General features: G+C 36.4%; 3 protein-coding genes and 2 long non-coding RNA genes across 5 annotated transcripts; 2 read left to right on the top strand and 3 right to left on the bottom strand.

The window, feature by feature from the left end:
* The first annotated feature begins 9,590 nt into the window (after positions 1–9,590).
* LOC138870595 (uncharacterized) lies at positions 9,591–11,453 on the top strand. The gene is made up of 3 exons (XM_070148418.1): positions 9,591–10,750; positions 10,999–11,293; positions 11,439–11,453. Exons 1-3 carry the CDS (start codon positions 9,591–9,593, stop codon positions 11,451–11,453), a joined length of 1,470 nt encoding a protein of 489 aa, XP_070004519.1.
* Positions 11,454–11,570: 117 nt separating this feature from the next.
* Positions 11,571–12,380, top strand: LOC138870010 (uncharacterized). The gene is made up of 2 exons (XR_011400172.1): positions 11,571–11,743; positions 11,827–12,380. It is a non-coding gene; the product is annotated as an uncharacterized lncRNA (long non-coding RNA).
* An 835-nt stretch (positions 12,381–13,215) lies between these two features.
* LOC104231598 (uncharacterized) lies at positions 13,216–13,800 on the bottom strand. The gene is made up of 2 exons (XR_011400639.1): positions 13,724–13,800; positions 13,216–13,641 (listed from the first exon to the last, which is right to left on the bottom strand). It is a non-coding gene; the product is annotated as an uncharacterized lncRNA (long non-coding RNA).
* A 149-nt stretch (positions 13,801–13,949) lies between these two features.
* LOC138868187 (uncharacterized) lies at positions 13,950–15,879 on the bottom strand. Its single transcript, XM_070148417.1, has 5 exons — positions 15,498–15,879; positions 15,267–15,413; positions 14,734–15,160; positions 14,346–14,475; positions 13,950–14,114 (listed from the first exon to the last, which is right to left on the bottom strand). Exons 1-5 carry the CDS (start codon positions 15,517–15,519, stop codon positions 13,950–13,952), a joined length of 891 nt encoding a protein of 296 aa, XP_070004518.1. The 5' UTR covers positions 15,520–15,879.
* On the bottom strand, positions 15,582–16,811 carry LOC138870594 (uncharacterized). The gene is made up of 5 exons (XM_070148416.1): positions 16,742–16,811; positions 16,550–16,648; positions 15,973–16,249; positions 15,795–15,889; positions 15,582–15,641 (listed from the first exon to the last, which is right to left on the bottom strand). Exons 3-5 carry the CDS (start codon positions 16,208–16,210, stop codon positions 15,582–15,584), a joined length of 393 nt encoding a protein of 130 aa, XP_070004517.1. The 5' UTR covers positions 16,211–16,249; positions 16,550–16,648; positions 16,742–16,811.
* Between the last annotated feature and the right edge of the window lie 7,482 nt (positions 16,812–24,293).

The following is a 24,293-nucleotide window of genomic DNA, read 5'->3' as shown; positions in this document are numbered from 1 at the left end:
ATCTACAATATAACACTCAATATGGCCAATATTAGTACTAGATCCCATAAATTATGCCATTTAGGCATATTATCAAACATCTTGTAGGTATAAATATTTACACCTCTTAACTATAGCATTGGTTCCTCCAACTATCACAATTAACCAACAATTCATGACACTATTATTCTTTAACAATTTATACTCCTAACATCACATGTGTGATCAACCATTCACACCCAAACCAACAAAAATTCCATCAAATAAACACCTCTAAATCCCTACCATGTTCATGTATTTAAATAGGGAATTTATGGCTTCCAACCACCATACACTAAGTTGTAATACTTGACTCATACTCATATTTCCATAATATATCCATATATGTGAGTCTAAGGTGTAGGATTTACCTTTTGGAAGAAATCTTGCAAAACCCTTCTTTGAGTTCTTGAAGGAATTTCTTGAAATCTAAGAATTTTTAAGATCAATCCATGTTAATATAAGTGTTTGGGAGTAGTAATCAACTCAAAATACTCCAACAATCTTACCTTAGGATCATAGGGATGAAGTTTGGGACGAAACCCCCTTGAGAGAGCAAGCCTTAACCCCAAAAATGAGTTGGGAACTCTCTAGGCCGGTCTTGGGGTACTTAAAAACCTTCAGTCGCATAGTTCGCGCGTTGTTCGCGCGTTTGTTCGCGCGTTTTGCTGAGTATTCTGCCTCAGACGCGCGAAGTGCGCGACTTCGCGCGATACTTCGCGCGCTCTGACACCTGACCAGTGAAATGGTCATAACTTCCTGTATACACTTTCAAATGACGAACGGTTTGTTGCATTGGAAACTAGACTCAAAGAGCTTTAATTGGATAGGTTGTAACTCACACAACCCCTTATATAACGAGAGATATTATCGTTCAAAGTGAGGCCTTGTGCGCACTTATTTACAACTTTCGTCTATTATGAAATTTCCAACTTGTTCCCGTTAGCCATCCGAAATCATCCCGAGGTCCTCGGGACCTCAACCAAAAATACCAATACATCTTATAATATTATTCAAACTTGTTCCAATTATCAAAACACCTCGACTAATAACAAATTATCGAATTACACCGAATTCAAGTCTAAGTTCCTTTAAAACTTCCAAAATGCGCTTTCGATCAAAACTCGACCAAAATATATCCGAATGACTTGAAATTTTGCACACATATCCAAAATGGCATAACGAAGCTACAGAAATTCTCGGAACTCCATTCCGACCGTCGGATCAAAATTTCACCTATCAACCGGAAATCGCCAAAATACTAACTTCGCCAAAATGAGCTAATTTTTTCACCGGACCTCCAAAATTAATTCCGATTGCGCTCTTAGGCCTTAAATCATCCCCCGAAACTAATTGAATCATCGGAATTCAATTCTGAGCCCTCTAACTCACAAGTCAACGTCCGGTTGACTTTTCAAACTAATTCTTCCTTAAAGAGACTAATTGTCCCATTTCATACCAAACTCGATCCGAATTGACTCAAATTCACCAAGTACACATATTGAAATATGAATAAGCATTTAACGGGGAATACGAGACGAAAATACAGGAAACAACGTTTCGGGTCGTTACATTCTCCCCAACTAAAACAAACGTTCGTCCTCGAACGTGCCCAGACTTGTTCCAAAAGCCCAACAATTGCTGAATAACCTTACCATGTATAAATCCGGGGATGAACTCACGTCATCCTATCTCACGTAGGTCTGATAATACAATAAAATTGAAATTTCATAGCCATTTAGACCATAAACCGTAGACCCACATTGTACTTTCCGAAGTCATACCCAGAATTAACACGAACCAACTGTAATAACCCACAATCCAACACTCGGAACGATAGTCTCTATTCACAGCAGTTGCCCACAATACCCAAATACCGATAGGAAACCTCTTGTTAGCTAAAGTATTATTCCAACACATTCATATACTGCCAACTATAAATAAAACACGCGATAAAACGTAACCATTTCTCAGATCAACCATTTATAAAGTCATTTCCTCTTTTACTAATATCGCAACAGATCTCCGAGCCGAACCTCGATATTATCCTCCTAACAAGCCGAAATCGATTTTTGTTCGTATTCATCACTGCCCCTAATGATCACCTCGAATCCAACACACCACTCTGGTGTTATAACACCACAATACATGCCTAAGCCACAACTTGCATAATACGCGCACCCATAAGAAACGGTCCGAACATACTCAAATTATGAATATGACTCAACTGAGAGAGTTGTACCTCAAACTCTAGTGTTGCCACAACACAAGGCTGAGACCCGGTCTCACATCATAGAAATAGGACACACAATTTGACCAGCAAGGTCATGTTTCCACACATCTTTGCTGCAACGCGCGATCTTATCCAAATAATACTCCACATGAAACACCTCAAGTCACAATGCTTGAAATCGACAACCATGCTCAATTTATGGCTGGAGCCAGAGCAAATCATTACACCTACGGTGATACAAATAACACCTACTACACAAACCTGATAGAACATAATCCAGCTCACCTCGCCACTCAACCCGTGGCATTCCCGGCATAGCCCATGGCACAATAGTTCAGAATTGCCTGACGCTAAGACAACCAGTCTAAATTCTGATATCACATACAAAATCTAACATACCAGCAAGTAAAGATCTACTCGAACCTCCAAATTTTGATAGCCGTTAAATAGTACCGATGCACACGATCCACAACCACAATATAGCCTGTACATGAGAACTCCCAGTTTCCAACTCCATGTAGCACACACATCATCATACCTTACCCCAATACTATTGAAGTGCCATCAACTTAATCACATTGGCCTTTTTCTGAAACATGTAACCTCTACAAATCACTATGATTAGAAGTAAAATTTCCTTAATCATCTGAAAATCATTCACCCTAATCATCTGAAGCTCATTTCTCTAATCACCCAGAGTTGCCTGTACTGCCTAAGAATGTTATGAATTTCCATTCAGGACTGAACCATGACCTTACACACGCAATTCTCAATCCTTCACAACATATCACATATACCATATCATCCTAAGGTAACATGAGGACTTCACCTCCCCTTCCAAACCAGGAATGTTTACATACTCAATTAGTCAAGAACTTTCATTGATCCCCTCTAGAAGAAAAACCATTACACATCTCATGCTCTGCATGACACATATAGGTCTTGTTCAAATTCTTACAATACCGACACGACGGATAAAATCTGTATAAATTCATAACACCGCCGAATCAAATATTCATTGGGTCTACACTTCTGGCAAGAACTATCACCTCATTCTGAACCAAATAATGGTCTTAGCCCCTTAATTTACTTCATATACTCAGATTGCACTGATCTCGAATTCAATGATCTCGTCTCACCCATTACGAACTGCTCAGTCAATAAACATAATCAAAAGTCGCATATGATGCCTCAATATACCAATAGGATACCAATTCGAATGCGGTACAAAAGGAAAGCAAACTAGGGAAGGAATTACCAATCCCACGCACTACTACGGACTTTCCTTAGAAAACAGGAAGCAAGGCATACAAAATAGCATATAGAAAACTATACTCAAAATCATACTGTTGCGGCGTGCAACCCGATCCAGATAACATACCCATGGCGGCGTGCCACCCGATCCACACATAGATCTCACATAAGGAGATGCACATCGAGCCAAATTTGCTCATTACAACAAAATACCGAGTATCACTCATAAGCATGCTAAGTGCATAATAATATCTCTGAGGGACATATAGCGTTATAAGCTACAAAACTCAAGCACAACTGAGGTGCGATGTACAATCTGAATTTCAAAAGCCAAGATGCTCATATAACGTCATTCCTACGCGGATTCTCAACACATAGAAATTTCTCAAGTCGTCTCATAACTCACACAACGCAATGCATCACTGTGCGAAATATCTGACAGGAAGCATCAACCTAACTACTCCTCCATGAGGACCGCATTACAAAAAAATGAACACATCTGGCCTGATATAGAGCCATTATTCACATAAAATTCACTCACCGACTTCAAGTTGATTCTGATCACACTGAACTAGTCTGATAACCTTTCAAAGGTCCATAATAACTTCCATTTTCTTCATAAAAGACAAGAACAACCATCACAATCGGAGTAATCCTCCCCAGTTCACAACCCAATATGCCAAGTGCCCTTCAGGCATGAATCTTTAATTTAACGACACCATCACAAACTTCATACTTGGTTTACATCTTTAATCAATAAAGTGATCATATGCCACACTTATATAATCTTCCCGTGGGACACACTCCCACAACCTACCACAACAATATCTGGAGTGTACCTCCAAATCATCGGTCGCTCTAATGCTGAAGAACGATCAAGAATCATTAACCAGGACGCATGACCCTTTTTGCAAAACACCGATCTTAGGTGACGTTGAAGACAATACCAACTTACCGTAAACATCGAAACTCGAACCAATATAGCATATAATCGTGTAATCGACCTATTTAATAGCAAACTCCCCAACTTGGCTCAAAGCCATAGATCAAAACGCACTCAATAAATCACAACGCATGTATTCTAATACTGCTGTAATACCATAGTGAGATTAAACTCACTCCTTCATAAGCTCGTGGGAACACAAATCATCTGGAATTTTAACTCTTCTGCAATTTTTGCATTTACTCGCACAACAGTTAAGCCCACTCTCTAGGCGACCAAAATTTTTTTACTAAGTCCCAAATTTTTCAAAAATTTCGGCAGAGTCTCATTTGTAATTGGGCCTATCCACCTGCCAGAGAATCACCAAAACCATCCTAACAACACATCCACAACTTGACAAAGCATCACAATCCATATCAATTACATAAATCTCAATACTACATGTATTATACTATCAAAATTGATACATGGACATGCGTTGCACCTATTTGAATCATAACACATAGAAAATACCTTTCAACCCCCCATTATTGGGCTATTCAACCGAGTAAGAACATATTCTTTCTTTAAATGTTTTCGACCTTCAAGGTGGTCTCCTTGACTCAACTATTTCATCATAATACATTTACAAAAGCGATCCCAGCTCCCAGACTTATCTAACTAATATGACAAATAGATTTCCCTCATAAGCCAATTACCCATTAGCTTTACCATTAGTTACTCTTTTTGGTATACCTTCCACTACCATACACATTACTCATGACGTGGATATCCAACCGCCATTCCGGCTAATAAGGACAATAATGAACATATGAGTTCAAAGCACTTGCTCACAAAATCAGCACCTTGGTGCTCAAGCCATTGGCAAAGATTCGGCCTCAAGTCCTCCAGACTGACCTAACTTCAAACTCACAGAGATTACACTTTTCCCCTCGATCGGGGAATCAAAAGCCATCGAGGCACATCTGATACTGAGCGCTCATGCGTGCATGCGAACACGTGGAAGGAATTTCAAGAGTTACTCTTCAAGCTGAATCAATAACGCACGATAAGAATTCAAGAATGTGAAGTTTTCCTAAAGGTTCTGCAGCCTCTCGAGGATAAATACAGACGTCTCCGTACCGATCCGCGAGACTCTACTAAACCGGCTCATGACTCGTGAGACCAAGTAACCTAGGCTCTGATACCAACCTGTCACGACCCAAAATCCCAACCCGGTCGTGATGGCGCCTCTCATGAGGACAAGGCCAGCCAATCAACAAAACAGTACATCTCTTTATAATTACTTAGCAGGAATAAGTCTAAATCATGGGCAATATAATCTTAAATGCGAAATTAACGTGATAGAACAAAGAAAACCATCCCAACTCAGCCCGAAATCGGGGTGTCACAAGTCATGAGCTACTACAGAGTTTACTAATATTTTATAAAGTCTGGACTTATCATAAATAACAAAGATAAGGGAGAAAACGGGGCTGCGGACGTCAACAGCTACCTCGTTACTCCTAGTCACCGCCTGGTCTGGAAAGAATCAACGCTCAGGAGCGAATTCAGCTCTGCCAGTATCTGCACACATGGTGTAGGGAGTAATGTGAGTACTCCGACCCAGTGAGTAATAAAAGTAACTACAGTCCGAAGATAAGAAAACCTAGTAAATACACAAAGTAAGCTAAAATCCAAATATACAGCAACATATGGAACTGAACAGCTAAACAACAGTATAGATACAAATACATGAATACAATGCAATGCATATGATGGTACATTCCAGTACCCACTGCGGCGTGCAGCCCGAGCCATCCATATTTATTTATCGTCGACGGCGCTCACTGGGGGTGTGTACAGACTCCGGAGGGGCTCCTACAGCCCAAGCACAATATCTTGGTCAGTCATTGTTACCTGACCGGTCAACCCATTGTTACCTGACCAATTTACATCATACAGTGTCATTGTTACCACTGTTTCAAGTATATCATACAATGTCATTGGACTCCGGAGGGGCTCCTACAGCCCAAGCGCAATATCTTGGTCAGTCATTGTTACCTGACCGGTCAGCCCATTGTTACCTGACCAATTTACATCATACAATGCCATTGTTACTACTGTTTCACGTATATCATACAGTGTCATTGTTACTACTGTTTCAAGTATATCATACAGTGTCATTGTTACCACTGTTTCAAGTCACTTTATAATCAGTCCAGAAAATAATATAATAAGCCCCTTGGGCATTTACAAAATAGAAGTTTCCAGCCCGAAATACATTTAAAATGTCATTTGAGTTTTCAACACTTAGAATTACGGCTAAGTTTGCAAAACAGTAATTAAAATCTTGGACTGAAATTAAATGATATGCAAATCATGCTAAGCAGTAATATTAATCCCCGAAGGATTCTACAAGTCGGCACAAGGCCCCCAAACGTGGCATTAAGCCCAAATATCATCAATGCATGTGCGTATCAGTCGCCAACATATTATAAGTATCAATACAATGTGCGAATCAGTCGCCAATATACTATAATTATCACTCGGGATGGACCAAGTCACAATCCCCAATCATATACGACACCGCACCTGCCATGGGATGCGTGTCACGCCTCAATATAGCGTTACGATGTGAAAGTCCGGGGTTTCAAACCCTCAGAACAACAGTTGCATCAATTACTCACCTCTAGCTCGCTATGCCCTTGCCTCTCTAATTGGCCTCCTCATGTGACGAATCTGCCAAAAATCACACAAACCTCGTTGAAGTTCGATTTCTAAAAGACGGGGTTTTAACCATACATATCTGAAATTCGCCCCTTAATGATACTATAATGATCCCATACAGTTATGTAACTTCAATCTACAATATAACACTCAATATGGCCAATATTAGTACTAGATCCCATAAATTATGCCATTTAGGCATATTATCAAACATCTTGTAGGTATAAATATTTACACCTCTTAACTATAGCATTGGTTCCTCCAACTATCACAATTAACCAACAATTCATGACACTATTATTCTTTAACAATTTATACTCCTAACATCACATGTGTGATCAACCATTCACACCCAAACCAACAAAAATTCCATCAAATAAACACCTCTAAATCCCTACCATGTTCATGTATTTAAATAGGGAATTTATGGCTTCCAACCACCATACACTAAGTTGTAATACTTGACTCATACTCATATTTCCATAATATATCCATATATGTGAGTCTAAGGTGTAGGATTTACCTTTTGGAAGAAATCTTGCAAAACCCTTCTTTGAGTTCTTGAAGGAATTTCTTGAAATCTAAGAATTTTTAAGATCAATCCATGTTAATATAAGTGTTTGGGAGTAGTAATCAACTCAAAATACTCCAACAATCTTACCTTAGGATCATAGGGATGAAGTTTGGGACGAAACCCCCTTGAGAGAGCAAGCCTTAACCCCAAAAATGAGTTGGGAACTCTCTAGGCCGGTCTTGGGGTACTTAAAAACCATCAGTCGCATAGTTCGCGCGTTGTTCAGGCGTTTGTTCGCGCGTTTTGCTGAGTATTCTGCCTCAGATGCGCGAAGTGCGCGACTTCGCGCGATACTTCGCGCGCTCTGACACCTGACCAGTGAAATGGTCATAACTTCCTGTATACACTTTCAAATGACGAATGGTTTGTTGCATTGGAAACTAGACTCAAAGAGCTTTAATTGGATAGGTATTAACTCACACAAATCCTTATATAACGAGAGATATTATCGTTCAAAGGGAGGCCTTGTGCGCACTTATTTACAACTTTCGTCTATTATGAAATTTCCAACTTGAAAAGTTCCCGTTAGCCATCCGAAATCATCCCGAGGTCCTCGGGACCTCAACCAAAAATACCAATACATCTTATAATATTATTCAAACTTGTTCCAATTATCAAAACACCTCGACTAATAACAAATTATCGAATTACACCGAATTCAAGTCTAAGTTCCTTTAAAACTTCCAAAATGCGCTTTCGATCAAAACTCGACCAAAATATGTCCGAATGACTTGAAATTTTGCACACATATCCAAAATGGTATAACGAAGCTACAGAAATTCTCGGAACTCCATTCCGACCGTCGGATCAAAATTTTACCTATCAACCGGAAATCGCCAAAATACTAACTTCGCCAAAATGAGCTAATTTCTTCACCGGACCTCCAAAATTAATTCCGATTGCTCTCTTAGGCCTTAAATCATCCCCCGAAACTAATCGAATCATCTTAATTCAATTCTGAGCCCTCTAACTCACAAGTCAACGTCCGGTTGACTTTCAAACTAATTCTTCCTTAAAGAGACTAATTGTCCCATTTCATACCAAACTCGATCCGAATTGACTCAAATTCACCAAGTACACATATTGAAATATGAATAAGCATTTAATGGGGAATACGAGACGAAAATACAGGAAACAACATTTCGGGTCGTTACACAGTCCTTAGTATTTAATTTCTGGTTCAAAAGTTAAGGACTAGCAATCCTTAAGTTCTAATTCCATGTTTAAATGTTAAGGACTGACAGTCCTTAACTTTAATTACATGTTTAAATATTAAAGGACAGATAGTCCTTAGCTTTTCATTTCTTGTTCAAAAGTTAAGGACTGACAATCCTTAACTTTTAATTCCATGTTTAAATGTTAAAGGACAGACAGTCCTTAGCTTTTAATTTCTGGTTCAAAAGTTAAGGACTGACAGTCCTTAACTTTTAATTCCATGTTTAAATGTTAAGGACTGACAGTCCTTAACTTTTAATTCCATGTTTAAATGTTAAGGACTGGCAGTCCTTAGCTTTTAATTTCTTGTTCAAAAGTTAAGGACTGACAGTCCTTAACTTTTAATTCCATGTTTAAAACTTAAGGACTTGCAGTCCTTAACATTTAATTCCATGTTTAAATGTTAAGGACTGGCAGTTCTTAACTTTAATTACATGTTTAAATGTTAAAGGACTGGCAGTTCTTAACTTTAATTACATGTTTAAATGTTAAGGACTGACAGTCCTTAACTTTAATTACATGTTTAAATGTTAAGGACAGACAGTCCTTATCTTTGTCTTGCACTTACAGTACACCTGTTCTTAATTCTACAAGGATTGCTTTATAACATATGTCCTTTGTTTCCCATTCTCTTGACTTGTAGGATGGAAACAATATGCATAATAGTTGCTTTTAATGGTAGATGGACTGAAGACTATAAATATCTTGATCATCAAACAAAGCTTTTCCTAGCACCTGAGTCAATTCAGTTTGAAGATTTCGTTAAACAGATTTTTGAGCTTATTGAATTGGATAGAGAAAAGTTTGAAATAGTGATATGGTTTGATATCAACCTTGGAACAAGCAAAGGAATGCTTGTATCCAAAGATTTAGATCTTCACACATGTATAGAGTTGCTAAAAACTCATTCACTCTTCAAGAGCTGTCGTTTCATAGTTGATATTTCGGAAAGAGTTTTTGCATCAACAAGCAATGAACATGCCAACACAAAAACTCAACATGACAATCAAGAGCGATGCCAACAGATAGTTGAAGTAGATATGGTTGAAGCTCAACCATTAAATGAAGAGGTGCATCAAACATTTGATTCTATTCAAGTAGAAGGACAAAGCATTATAGAGATTGACAACGAACAAGCTTTGGGTATTCAAGTCTTAGAGAGTGCACCGGTAATCGAAGTAGTTGCTGACAAAACCTGCACTCAAATAACTAAACGAAGATCAAATTTGAAACAAAAAGAATCCCCAACTACGATATTAAGAGAAAATGCTTCTTTGGATCAAATAAAAGTCGGATCAGTATTTGACAAGAAGAAGAGCATAATTAATTGTTTTTCTAATGTAGCAATCAAAGGACATTTTGAATTCAAAGTTGTTAGATCAAGCTCAACAAGATATTCGTTGACATGCAATGATGATAGGTGTCGTTGGTGTGTGCGTGCTTTCAGAATTAAAGACTCAACATTATTCAAGATAGTAAAGCTTGAGAAAAAGCATGACTGCTCTGTTAACACTAGGAAAGCAGATCAAAGGCATGCTACTTCAAAGTTGATTAGTGGTTACATTATCGATAATCTTCGGGACCCAAGATTTGAAGTTACACCAGCTTTTGTCATGGCAGAGATGCAAAAATTGCATGGACTAGACATTGGATATCACAAGGCGTGGCGTGCTATTCAACATGCTTCCGCTTTAATAAGAGGAAGTCCCGAAGAAAATTATGAATTATTGTGTTCATACTTGTATATGATGACAAGTAAAAACCCGGGAACTTATACTAACATAAAGATAGACGACAACAACAGGTAAACAATTTAGGACATGCTGTCTTTAGCCTTGTTAACTTTTGAGTTATAACCAGAAGTTGAGGACTGCCTATCCTTAAGTTTTGAACTTGTAATTAAAAGTTAAGGACTTCCAGTCCTTAAGTTTTGAACTTTGAAATAAAAGTTAAGGACAACATGTCCTTAACTTTATAACTTGTAAATGTAAGTTAAGGACTGACTGTCCTAAACTTCGGGTATTTTAACCTTGTTTTATATTGTATTTTCAGGTTTCTTTATATGTTTTACGCATATGGATCATCGATAGCTGGTTGGAATCATTGTAGACCAGTGATTGCTATTGATGCGACTTTTTTGAAGTCAAAATATCGTGGTGTTTTAATGATTTCAGTTTCAAAAGATGCAAATAACCAAATTTTCCCATTAGCCTTTGGAATAGCAGAATCTGAAAACAACAATTCCTATGAGTGGTACTTTAGTCAGCTTCGCAATGCAATTGGGAGCCGTGAGAATTTGATTTTTTTATCAGACAGGCATCAAGCTATTGCAAATGGCATTGTAAAGGTATATCCTGAAAGCCATCATGGGATTTGCATCTATCATTTGGAGCAGAACCTAAAGCGAAGAAAGGTGAAAAGTGAGGTCATAAAACTTTTCCAAAGTGTTGCAAGAGTATACAAGCGTAAAGAATTTGACATATACATGTCAGATATTGCAAATGTAGATAAGAAAACTTATGACTACTTGATGGAAGAACCACCGGAAAGATGGTCACGTTCTTGTAGTCCACAACGAAGATATGACATGCTCATAAAAAACATAGTTGAGTCGATGAATTCAGTGCTATTAGAAGCAAGGGAGCTGCCTATACTAAGAATGATGGATTTCATTCAAGTGAAGCTACAACATTGGTTTTATGAAAGAAGAAATAAAGCAGAAGGAACATTTTATGATGTTTCTTGTTGGGTAGAGGAGGAATTGAAGAACAGAATAGATTTAGCATTTACTTTGAACGTAAGTATTATGTTTTATGTTTATATTATGATTTTGACATTTTTTAACATAATGTACTCACTTATAATTTTTCAACATTGAAGGTCTTCCCTGTTGATTCATGGCGTTCTAGAGTTGAAGAAGAAGGAATAACTTTCTTGGTGGACTTAAACAAAAGAACATGTGATTGTTTTCAATTTCAACTTGATGAATTACCATGCATACATGCAATTGCAGCTATCGAGAAGAGAAACATCAAGAAGTCTGACTTTTGTTCGCACTGGTACTTAAAGGAATCTTGGCTGAAAACATATGAAAGACAAATACATCCTGTAGGACATACTGATTCATGGATTGTACCAGAGAGTGTTAAGTCACAAATTGTTAAACCTCCAGATTTCAAAGTGCCACCAGGTAGAAGGCAAAAGAAAAGGCATATTCCTGCTACCGAGCCATCAAAAATAACATTCAAATGTGGTCGTTGCAGAAGAATTGGTCATAATAGAACAGCTTGTATATATTCTCCGGCACTCCATCCATTTTCAAGAAAGCATAGAGAAGAGTAGAAATATACACTTATGTTTATCGACTCTTTTAAGTTTTTGCTATAGATTGTATTCATTATTATTCTAATTTGAGCGGATGCCTAGATTTTCAATATTTATATCTTGTTACGTTCTTTTAATTTCTTTTGAGTTCAACAATTAAAAGTTATTAACAGGAGTCAGTAAGTTCAACTTGCAATTTTGAAAACGTAATGACTGTTTGTCCTTAACTTTGAATTTCAAGTTCAAAAGTTAAGGACATGATGTCCTTAAGTTATAGTCCCATATTAAAAACGTAATGACTGTCTGTCCTTAACTTTGAATTTCAAGTTCAAAAGTTAAGGACATGAGGTCCTTAAGTTATAGTCCCATGTTAAAAACTTAAGGACTGTCTATCCTTAACTTTGAATTTCAAGTTCAAAAGTTAAGGATATGAGGTCCTTAAGTTATAGTCCCATGTTAAAAACTTGAGGACTGTTTGTCATTAACTACAGGAGTCCTTAAGTTTGAAATACAAGTTAAAAACTTAAGGACTGTCTGTCCTTAACTTTAAATTTTAAGTTCAAACGTTAAGGACATGAGGTCCTTAAGTTATAGTCCCATGTTAAAAACTTGAGGACTGTCTGTCCTTAACTTTGAATTTTAAGTTCAAACGTTAAGGACATAGATCCTTAAGTTATAGTCCCATGTTAAAAACTTGAGGACTGTTTGTCATTAACTACATGAGTCCTTAAGTTTGAAATACAAGTTCAAAAGTTAAGGACATGAGGTCCTTAAGTTATAGTCCCATGTTCAAAACTTAAGGACTGTCGGTCCTTAACTTTGAATTTCAAGTTCAAAAGTTAAGGACATTTGGTCATTAACTTTGAATTTGAAGTTCACTTACATTTAGTCATGAACAAATACTAACAAACTCAATGGACAAATCAACAGTTGAGAGAAACAACGAAATAAATAACAAAATGCCTTGACATAACTTTTGAAATTGTAATTTTGCATAGCTGTTACAAAAAATTACGCTATGCCAACAAAACAAAATATAAGTGCCTTTTCACAAATTTACAGAATATTTCAGAACTATCCTAAACTGGCATAATTCAGATGTCACCTTTACAGCAATTTTATACAAAAATAACACCACAATTTCTTTACAACTCCTTTGGACAGAATGTTTCATTTTCACTCTCATAATCATCACCAACATTTTCTGGTGGAGTATCATAACCAGAATTTCTTTTCCATTCACCATGTGCCCAAAGATTTGCAGCAAGTTCTTTTCGAAAGTCTTTTATGTCTTCGGGTTGGAATTGCTGCACGTCCTTTCCAATCATCAGCAACTCGGCAAATTTGATCAGGAATGCACCACAATCAGTCCTAAGAGAAATGTAAGATATGCAGTGAATTAAACAATAAATCTTAAGTACATATAAATAATATAACAAATAATAACACGTACGATCCAGTTTGGTGTGGTGATCTTTGCCACTGTATATCAAATTTGTTGAAGACATTCCCAAAAGACTTGTGATTTTTGGCAAACTGTGAGAACTTTAGCAAATGGGGGATCATGCGTGCATACATTTGCATGTAGTTCATTCCTGCTTCATATGGCTTACTGTATATGGAATCATATACATCAATCTTTTTTTGATTCAAGTCCAATACTCCCAACAAAAAGTGTGTCACAGCTTCATCATCTTCTGAAGGAAGCCGACATAGATAAAAGATTTTGTCAACCTCAGTCCATGCAATTCCACATCTACGGCTGTCCCCCCACACATATGGTGTAAGAAATAACTGATTATCACCAGCACACAAAAACTCATCACTAGCATCTTCACTGAAATCTTTATACACAAGTGCCATATAATTATCAAAAAGAACATCAGTAGTTGTGCATCGAAATGGATGATCGCGAGAGTGGTAGCATTCCTTCTTTCTCAGATAATAGAGAGCAATGTCAATATGATTCATAAAAAAGCAAAAAATAAAACAAATCAATAACAAATCAGTCATAAAATAATGAAAAAATGATAAATTAATAATAGAAAAAATAAATGCCTTGTGAATTATCTAACCTTATCATCAAGAACAAATTTGCTATCTGAAAGCTCAAGGAAAAACATTTTGCTACTGATTTTTTGATGATACAATTTGTATGGTTTTTTCCTCAAACTATTATCATCAGCATATAAATCAATTTGTCCCCTGAAAATTTTGAAAATGTCAAGTTAGAATTTTGAAAACTTTAATCTATAACTTAAGGACCAAGTGTCCTTAGCTTTTGAATTTGATACTCAAACTTAAGGACTGCATGTCCTTAGCTTATGAATTTTGAATTCAAACTTAAGGACAAGAAGTCCTTAAGTTTTAAACTTGAATCTATAAGTTAAGGACAGTTAGTCCTAAAATTAGTCTTACAATCACAGAAGTTAAGGATGTAGTGAAACACATTAAGAGACTTACTCTTTTTTGCGACCTCTCCTTTTCTCCTTGCCCAACCACACAATGAATTTCTTCACTAATTTTTCATCTTCTTTGGCATAATGAAAAATACACCTACGAGTATAGGTTGATTTTATCCAACCTAAACTCTTCAGAGTATTTTGATTGTCTGCCTTGGAACTTACTGCTTTTCCTTCCTTATCAAAAGGAGATTTCAACTGCCAGCTTAACTTCTTGTTCCTTTTACCTCGACCAAGTTCTTCTTCAACATTTCCTTCACCCTCCATAGTCAAAGTCGCATCAATGTCCATTTGTATACTTGGAGGAGTAGGAGTAAGAAGAGAAAATGACGGACCATCATAACCAATACTGTCTCTCTTTCTTTTCCTTGTATATTGGTTAAGATCGTCATCATTGGTGTCCTCTTTGTTTTCCTCTGCTGGCGACACTATATATATATATATATATACATATTCATATTAGTTTTCTGCAACAGGTCAAATGAAGAGACAAAATTTCAATTATACATATAATAATTAGGGCACAATCAGTACCTGTCTTCTCCGCAGTACCTTCTTGTGTTTTTTCAAGAGACAACTCAGCTAAAATATTGCGTGCAACATTTTCTTTTTCTTGCAATTCCACATTTTCTTTATCTTGCAGTTGTTCACCATGATCTTTAGATGCTTGTTGACAAGATTCTGCAAAAATATTTACAACAGCTAACATGTTAATAATCTTTAATTAAAACAAACATATATAAAATTAAAAAAGCACTGCCTAACCATTTGCAATATCCAAGATCATTCCAGCTACATCATCATCATCACATGTTGCATCTATAGATTTGGAACCAATCTCACTTCTGCCTATGTCTTGAGATTGTAGTCCAGTTTTCTCTTGATACTGCACTCCAGCTTCTTCGCTTGCTGCTTCAAAAGATACAATATATAATGAAATAAAGATACAATATATAATGAAAATTTTATCTAACCTTGACAGGCACAAGTTTGAACTCCAAATTTTTCTTTGTATGACAACGGTGTAGAGAGATCATACGTTCCTTCTAAGCATTTGCATACAATCTCGCTGACACTTGTCCCCAATGGACTTGTTAAATCCTCATGTGATTGCAATCCACAAACTCTACAAATTTTCTCCGGCACTCCACAAACTTCTACATGCACATGTATAGTTTATATGTATTAATCTATTGAATATACATTTCAACGAAAATAAAAATCAAAATCTATAACTAACCTTCCCCAATATCAGTAACATTTTCAGTTTCATCATCTAGATGTGCATCTCTAAATTCTCTTTCATACTGACCCTCTGCATGCACATCCATATAATCACGTTCAACACCACCTGCATCTTGGTTGAATATGCCAGTACGCTCAGTAGCACGACAATGATCATCAACTCCATATTTTCTAATTGGAACACTAGATTCTCTATCTGTGTTCATCTGATCAGCTTTCCCAAACATGTTCATCAAAGTATCAAGCTTTGATCCTAGAGTTTTCTTTAAATCCTGAGAAAGCAACTAAGTTACAAAGAGAAGGACATGTTTAAAACTTAAGGACATGCAGTTCTTAAGTTTGAACTTAAAGTTCAAAACTTAAGGAAATGCAATCCTTAAGTTTGAACTCCAAGTTCAAAAGTTAAGGACAAGAAGTCTTTAACTTTGAATTCCAAGTTCAAAACTTAAGGACATGATGTCCTTAAGTTTCATTTCAAAGTTCAAAAGTTAAGGACAAGAAGTCCTTATCTTTCAATTCCAAGTTCAAAATTTAAGGACACAAAATCCTAAAGTTGGACTAACTGAAATTACCTTGATTTCGTTCTCAATCTTTTTTTCTGATACAACAATTTTCTGATTAACTCTGGTAACTTCTGCTTGCAAATCCTTCTTAAAACTCTCTGATAATCTCTGAATCAAAAAACATAATATAAAAAAAAGGTGTTCGTAAGCAAGAAATAATCAAATAAAAAACTAATACTATTCAAAGGCAGAAACACATACTCTAACAATTTCCTTAAGTACGCCTTCGTCAAATTGTGTGGAAGAAGACCTTGAGCCTCGATCTTGTGAAACTGGCTTCTCCACACAAAGAGGCTGTGTATCTTCTTCTTCCACGGGAATAAAGGGTGACACCTCAATCAACTTAAACACCTATTATATAAGAAAAACTAAACATAAGTATACATAACTAAAACAAATAAACAAAAAAAGAGATAGTAATTACATTAACTTACTTTTTTATTATGGAAATATTTTCTACAAAGAGCATCAAATTGTGGAGACTTCATTTCAGAATAACATAACATTCGAGGATAACCAACTTCTTTGAAGTTCACAAATTGTTTCTCTTGGAAAATAGGAAGTACTTCCATAATCCAGACACAAAACGCAAAAGGAAAGCCAACTAAAGTGTAGCTATCAATATCTTTTTCTTTCTCTTTCTCCTTCTGAACATCATTCTCATTTGATTTCAAGCAACTCTTCAATGATTTTAATAGCGTCTCATAAGCAAGAGAGCCCCAGTTGAAGGAAGCGCAAAGTGCATCATCGTCAACAATTTTCATTATTTGCTCCGACACATTCCTATTTTTCCTCTTGCCCATCAAAACCGACTCAACAAAATAGAGTGTTGCCAATTTCAAAGCATAATCATCACTGCCAGCAAATGATGAAGTTGTACCATGTGGGCGACTAGAACTAAAACTATACAAATCAGCCAACTCAATTTTGTCCTTTCCAGGGAAATAGACTCTTAAAAGCCTATTCTCTTTCTCATTTAAACCTTTCATGTCAAGCGACGAATAAGACTTCAAACCAGTAATAATATGGAATGCATCACGAGTAAACTTAATATCGCGGTCAAATACCTTGAAGGTCATCGAATCAGGTTCATTACTAACAATTTCAGAAAGCAATACACAGTGCATAAGTTTACCCGAGAACTTCACACTTTGTAATCTGAAGAAGTTGCCAAAAATACTTTCCCTCAATTTCTTCCATTGGCTATTCGACAGAAAACTTTTAATTGTTTCCTTATATTGAAAATCTCCTTTCCAATATACCAGAAAATTACGCCAATCGTCAAAATCAAAAAAATGATCGCCTTCCATTATAACACTAGAAAAGAAGGAAAAACAAACAAAGATTAGGACTTAACTTAAAATTTCAAGTTTAAAAGTTAAGCAAATACAATCCTTAACTTTAAATTTTAAGTGCAAACGTTAAAGAAATACAGTCCTTAACTTATACTTTCAACTTCCAAAGTTAAGGACACTTAGTCCTTAACTTCAAGTTTCATGTGCAAAAGTTAAGGACAATAAGTCCTTAACTTTAAATTGTAAATGCAAAGGTTAAGGAAATACAGTCCTTAACTTATACTTTCAACATCCAAAGTTAAGGACACTTAGTCCTTAACTTCAAGTTTCATGTGCAAAAGTTAAGGACAATCAGTCCTTAACTTTAAATTGTAAGTGCATAGGTTAAGGAAATACAGTCCTTAACATATACTTTCAACATCCAAAGTTAAGGACACTTTGTCCTTAACTTCAAGTTTCATGTGCAAAAGTTAAGGACAATCAGTCCTTAACTTTGAATTCCAACTACAAAATTTAATGTCGTTTCTTCTTTACATTTAATGAACACAGTTAACTGAAAATTCATAATCAGTAAGCTTATGAATTTCTACGACTATTTTTATGAAATATACCTACATAATCAAATATATTGAATCAACCACAAACACATTTCAAATTTCACACACTAAAAATTTATCAAAAACAGAATCACACAAAATATACTACACTGAATCAACATATAATGCTAATTTTTGAAATTTCACACATACTTCACACGGCATTGAACCAACATACAAATAAAGAAAAACGAAAATGCATAAAACAAATATATTACCAGTCGCGATTGACAGAAGATGACGGAGAAGATGAAGGAGCAGAAGTTTAACTGAGATTGCAGTTTGCATACGAGGAAGATGAAGAAGCGCAGAACTCTGAACGAATGAAATAAGGGTTTTCGTCGATTTTAGGATTATACAAGAAATAGAGAAAGGGTAATTGTGTCTTTTCCCCCTTAGTAGTGGCTATTTTTTATAAGCATTTTAAATAGTGGATAAAAATTAAATACACCCTTATTTAGTGGCTACTACACGCCATTTTCACCACTAACGTTATACTTTTGGCCTATTTATGCCATTGTTGACTAACAATTCTATTTTCTGATTTTTAAATAATAAGAATTAATTTTTCGACCCCATCTTTTCCACGTGTCTTGATATTACTGGTTCTTCTTTACTTGACCCTACATTTCTTTTGACCCTGATTATGTATAATTAACCATGCCCAACCCGATAAAATTCAACTATCTTTTAACCCAACCCCTAATTCCTTGTCACGACCCGATAAGTCTAAAATATCATACGATCAAAACACCAAAATAACATCTAGAACTACGAATTAGACATCAAAACGCATGAAATTCAAAAGAAAATTCAAGAACCTTTAGAATCAGAACCAAACGTCCGAATCCTATCAAACCAACTCCGAATTGCACCATATTTTGCAGACAAGTTTCAAATAGAAAACAGACATATTCCAAATCCTAAAACCAAAATCCGAACCCGATAACCATAAAGTCAACGTACGGTCAAATCTAGGAAATTTTCAAACATTCAAATTGCTAACTTTTGGTAAAATAAGTTAAATCAACCTAGGAACCTCCCAATTCAATTCCGGACATACTCCCAAGTCCAAAATTATCGATTCGGGGCCGTTTACCTAAAATATTGATCGTGGTCAACTCTAGCCTCATTTTTAGTCAAAGTTCTCATTTTCTTCAAAACTTCACATAAAAGCTTTTCGAAAAGCGACACGGACCACACGCAAATCAAAAAATATTAAATGAAGCTACGGTAGGTCTTTGATCATGAAAATTAAGGCTAGAACTCAAAACGATCTATCAGGTCGTCACATTAATAAATTGTGAACACCTCCCCCCCACCCCCACCCCACATCCAACACCTTTCTCTCAGTCATCCCTATGAGGTTATGCCCCACTAAGTGATGACGATTAAAACTTATTTTTATCGGGTATTTACACAAAATCATACTAATTTATTATGATTAAGTGATAAATTAAGGTGAGCATGTATATTAATTAATTAATTATGATATAGTGATAACTGTGTTAGTGAAGAAGACGTATGTCTTGTATTTTATTGGTACCATGTAAATATATCCGTATAAATATTTACTCCACTGACTTGCCTCCGGAGTCCGGCGGCTGTGCAGCGGTGTACGCATGATTGTAAGCAAATGATGTTAGCCTATATTTTTATTGAGCTAGTACACGGGGTTGGGTATGAGGTTAGGATTTTAATGAGTGTCACACCTCCTTTTTGCGCGCCGGCCCCGAAGGGCGAAATGCGCGAGGGAGTTTTTCCAATTTAAGTGACAATATTCGAAATGAGATTATTTATTTATTTCAGAGTCGCCACTTGGGAAAGGTTTGGCTTTTGGTGTCCCAAGTCACCGGTTTATCTTGAATCCCAAATCGAGGAAAATATTCGACTTTCCAAATGAAGTCTGCGAACCAGAAATTCTAAGTAAGGAATTCTGTTGACCCGAGGGAAGGTGTTAGGCACCCTCGAATCCCGTGGTTCTAGCACGGTCGCTTAAATTGTTATAATGGCTAAATATCTGATTTAAATACATGTTGTGACTTATGTGCTTTTATTAAGTTTAAACCGCTTTTATTATTATCATTTATTTTTATAGAATTGCAACGTCGTGAAAATGCATCTCGAACCACGTCACAATCAATGCACCCGTGGTCGTCGACACATTTTGACTCCGTTGAGATTCGGATTTGGGTCACATCAATGTGCACCCGTGTTTAAGAAGGTTAAATTATTAAAGGTGCGCCTAAAGCAACTAGCGTATTGTTATTTTGGGAAGGCCGTAAAATTCGCTAAACGGCCTGTCCCGAATTCTAAGTATTTTAATATATACATTTAGAGGGCCCCGCAGCTTGTGCATTTTTGTTTGTCGAGGCTCGTCTCATTTTTATTTAAAAGGATAAACCTACAGTGACTATATTTTCCTATTAAGTTCGTCTCTAAAATAAAAGAAAATCTCTTAATTAATTACATGCTAAAAACGTAACTTATTAATTATTAGTTTACGGCTAATGCGAATGGAAAATTGCGACCGAGTTTGTACAAAGAAAAACTGCTTTCATTCTATATTCGAACGTGATTAACTATCCTATAGCTAAATTACACTCCTCCTAATTGTATAAACAAACGAATAATTGTTCACAACTATTAGCGCTGAAATTAACCTTAATTATTAACGCTTATTCGGGAGTTTATTAGATCCAAGCGTCGCACCATCTTATTGAAACTCAAGCCTATTAGATTAGTGTTCTTAAAATTGCTGCGTTGTTTCGTGCTTCAAAATATGTAAAACCTGCCGACCTTATTAATACCCACTTCATTTAAATGATGGGCCGATGCCAATATTAATTATTAATCTGCCTCATTAAAACTATGTTGAAACGAGGAGTCCAACAAGAGGGTTGGCATACATGGCTAAATTGTTGGTACTAACATAACACAATATGAAAATTTGTTTGGAATACATTTTCTGGAAATCAAATTAGACCGGATATAACGAGTTTGATAGTTCAAAGATCCCAACAGGAGTACACACAGACGCTTGCCATGATTCAGTTATACTATTATCACCAAATCAGACTAAATTGTTATATATATAGAGATACATCTGATTTAAACAGCATACTATTTAACAGTCCATGTCAATTAGAGTACATTCCAATTCATACGGAATAAATGTAGTTGGAATGAGCTTAAACAAATACGGGTTAACTATCATTCAAACTATTTGCTATATTTTGAACACGAGTACTGTGAAGCAAACTACATTCATTTCTTCATTTTTTACTTCAGCTTCAAGCTTTCAACAAACATAGTTTCAGAAATGTGTACCTGGAAATGCTTACAATTGAAGAAAAAGAAAGGTCAGTAGAGTGAACAGTAATTCGAAACAGCAACATCAAACACCACAGCAACAACCAGCCAATACAAGAATGATTCAAACCCAACTAAAACTCCAAGATTTTGACAAAGAACCAACAACAATAGCAAATGAACCAAAATAACTCGGGTAACAGCACAATAACTCGAAAATCACCCAAGTGCCTTCAAAACTGAACTTAAATGCTTTGGAAAATTCACCAAGGTAAACTTAAACAGAAAATCAACTCAAACAAAACCCAACTCTATTCATTTTTTTTTGTTTTCTAATGTTTTTTGTTTTGGATTTTGAATATCAAACTTCAATCTGGAAATCAGAAAGAAAGAGCTGTTTAGAAGAAGTTTTGATGGCTGAAATTTCTTGTTCCCCTCCTTTTCAGGGGTCTCCTCCTTTCTTTTATAGCCACCCACAGCCCCCTTTTCCCCCAGCTGTTAGTCCACTAAAATACTGAACCCCTCCCATGTGAACCTTCTATCTTTCCACCCAAAACTTAAAAGAAAGGTATCCCCACGAGATTCCCCTGACAACCTCCCTTTTTATTGCTAAAGTGGCCTGTCCCTTATTCTAATTAGCAAGTATGGGCAGCCTGAATATGCCCTGACAGCACATGCTGTCAAATTTGCTTTAATTCAATAAAGAACTATAATGCACATGCTGTCCAAGATCTAAAATGAGTGAACATGCCATCAATTCAAACTAAACTCTGAAATCCATATTAAACTGCAGCGATAAACCAATCCTTAAATGATTTCTGATTCAACTAACAGACCACGAGCAGTTAAAATAAATTCTTAGCTAACTCAAACAATGCCTTAGTAAAATTAAACAACATGAGTCAGATTACTATCATCCCAAGCTGAGACTAATTGACAACATGTATCGAATCGACTATACTAATTATAACATAGAACAAACAGTCGATCAAACAAACAACACAAATAGGGCATCAACTGTCTTTGACAATTTTGCACGACACAGGAAAAACACAGGCATTATCGATTCGACGATATTAATCAAATTGAAATATGTATATCACTATACGTATTCAACCATAAACAAAATAACAATCGACCGAATAAAAGGTCTTATGGAGATGGAGAACAACTGACAGCAAAATCCCAGAAATAAGCAAACAAGTTAATTAACCATGCCGATAAACTAAACTAAACTAAAACAAACAACAAAAAAGGAAAAGTGACCTTACTCTGAAAAGCTTAAACACAGACGACCCAGGCCCGAGCTGGATTTGCCCATTTGAGGTCGAACAGATCTTAATCGAGGTGTTCTCAATCGAGAACACTTCGATTAAGGTCTATTAGACCCCAACCTTCCGTTTAATCTAACCGGATTCCAAAAATTCTTGTGTTCTAGGGTTCGAACAGTCAGATTTGGGGTTTTGGGATTTGTGGGTAGATTCGGACCAAACCAAGCTTGGTTTGGTCACAAGTGAGGCTAGGGTAATGACTGGTGTGAATCTGAGGTGGGTCGGTGTAGATCGGGGTTTTGCTCGAACCTTCAAACGAAGATTCGAGGCGATGGGGAATGATTCGAGGCAAGGGGTAACAGATCCGTGTTCAGGGTGGTGAGGTGCATTAGGGGTGTTACTTTGGTGGTCACCAGCGTCGTTGCCGCCGGGTTTACGGTGAGAGTGCACAGGGGCAGCTAGGGTTTGGGAGGTCTGGGTTTGGGTTTGGGACGATGAAGGGGGTGTTCGGATGGGGGCGTGGGGTTAGGTTTTGGGCTTATATAGTTAGGGGGAAAATTAATCTAGGCCGTTACATCATCAACAATCGATGGCCTGGATTAACCAACTTAAATGGAAATGACGCCGTATGGGTTTAGGTGAGACCGGTGGGTCTCTGGGTGAGACGGGTCGGGTTTAAACGTGGGTATGGAGATGTGATCTTGGCCATTGATCATTCTGAGATCAACGGCCCAGATCAAGCATGATCAAGACGACGTCGTTTGGATGTCCCTGAGGCCAACTGATCTGGACCGGGCAAAGCAGTGCTTTTGGGCCTGATTTTGGGTCCAATTTAAATGGCCCAATTCCGATTTAACTCATTTCTTTTCCTTCTTTTAATTTTTGATTTAAATAAAATTCCTAACTAAATTGTAAAATCAAATAAAACCATACAAATATTAATTAATACTCAAACAACAATTATCACTCATATTAAACATTTAATTAAAATAAAATCACTCAATGACAACAAATAGAATAAAAGATGCATATTTTTGTGATTTTTCCTTTTTAAAGCCAAATTATGGTTTGATTAATTCCTAATAGTAGAACGATATCCTAAACTCACATGCGACATATATTTTTTGTATTTTGTTCGACAAAACTAAACAATCACAAAAAAAACAACAAATAACTGCCAAAAATGCCACGTAAACTCCAAAATTGTACAACAAAACCATTTGTTTTATTTTTTTGATTTCTTTTGGAGTAATTGTCGTGTAAACAAAAATCACGTGCT

Source organism: Nicotiana sylvestris, chromosome 6, assembly GCF_000393655.2.
Source record: "Nicotiana sylvestris chromosome 6, ASM39365v2, whole genome shotgun sequence".
In the NCBI taxonomy this organism is placed as follows: domain Eukaryota; kingdom Viridiplantae; phylum Streptophyta; class Magnoliopsida; order Solanales; family Solanaceae; genus Nicotiana; species Nicotiana sylvestris.
The sequence above is the reverse complement of the archived record's forward strand: the minus strand, read 5'-3'. Positions and strand labels throughout refer to the sequence as shown.

What these genes read in the sequence shown, in the direction of transcription:
- LOC138870595 (XM_070148418.1), top strand. Translation starts at nt 9,591, where the DNA reads ATGGAAACAATATGCATAATAGTTGCTTTTAATGGTAGATGGACTGAA. An exon ending in AAGATAGACGACAACAACAG is followed by an intron (nt 10,751 to 10,998) that starts GTAAACAATTTA and finishes TTGTATTTTCAG; the next exon opens with GTTTCTTTATATGTTTTACG.
- LOC138868187 (XM_070148417.1), bottom strand. Translation starts at nt 15,519, where the DNA reads ATGATCTTGGATATTGCAAATG. An exon ending in GATCTTGGATATTGCAAATG is followed by an intron (nt 15,414 to 15,497) that starts GTTAGGCAGTGC and finishes ATATTTTTGCAG; the next exon opens with AATCTTGTCAACAAGCATCT. An exon ending in AGGTACTGCGGAGAAGACAG is followed by an intron (nt 15,161 to 15,266) that starts GTACTGATTGTG and finishes ATATATATATAG; the next exon opens with TGTCGCCAGCAGAGGAAAAC.
- LOC138870594 (XM_070148416.1), bottom strand. Translation starts at nt 16,210, where the DNA reads ATGAACATGTTTGGGAAAGCTGATCAGATGAACACAGATAGAGAATCT. An exon ending in TGTTACTGATATTGGGGAAG is followed by an intron (nt 15,890 to 15,972) that starts GTTAGTTATAGA and finishes ATGTGCATGTAG; the next exon opens with AAGTTTGTGGAGTGCCGGAG. An exon ending in GGACAAGTGTCAGCGAGATT is followed by an intron (nt 15,642 to 15,794) that starts GTATGCAAATGC and finishes CTTTTGAAGCAG; the next exon opens with CAAGCGAAGAAGCTGGAGTG.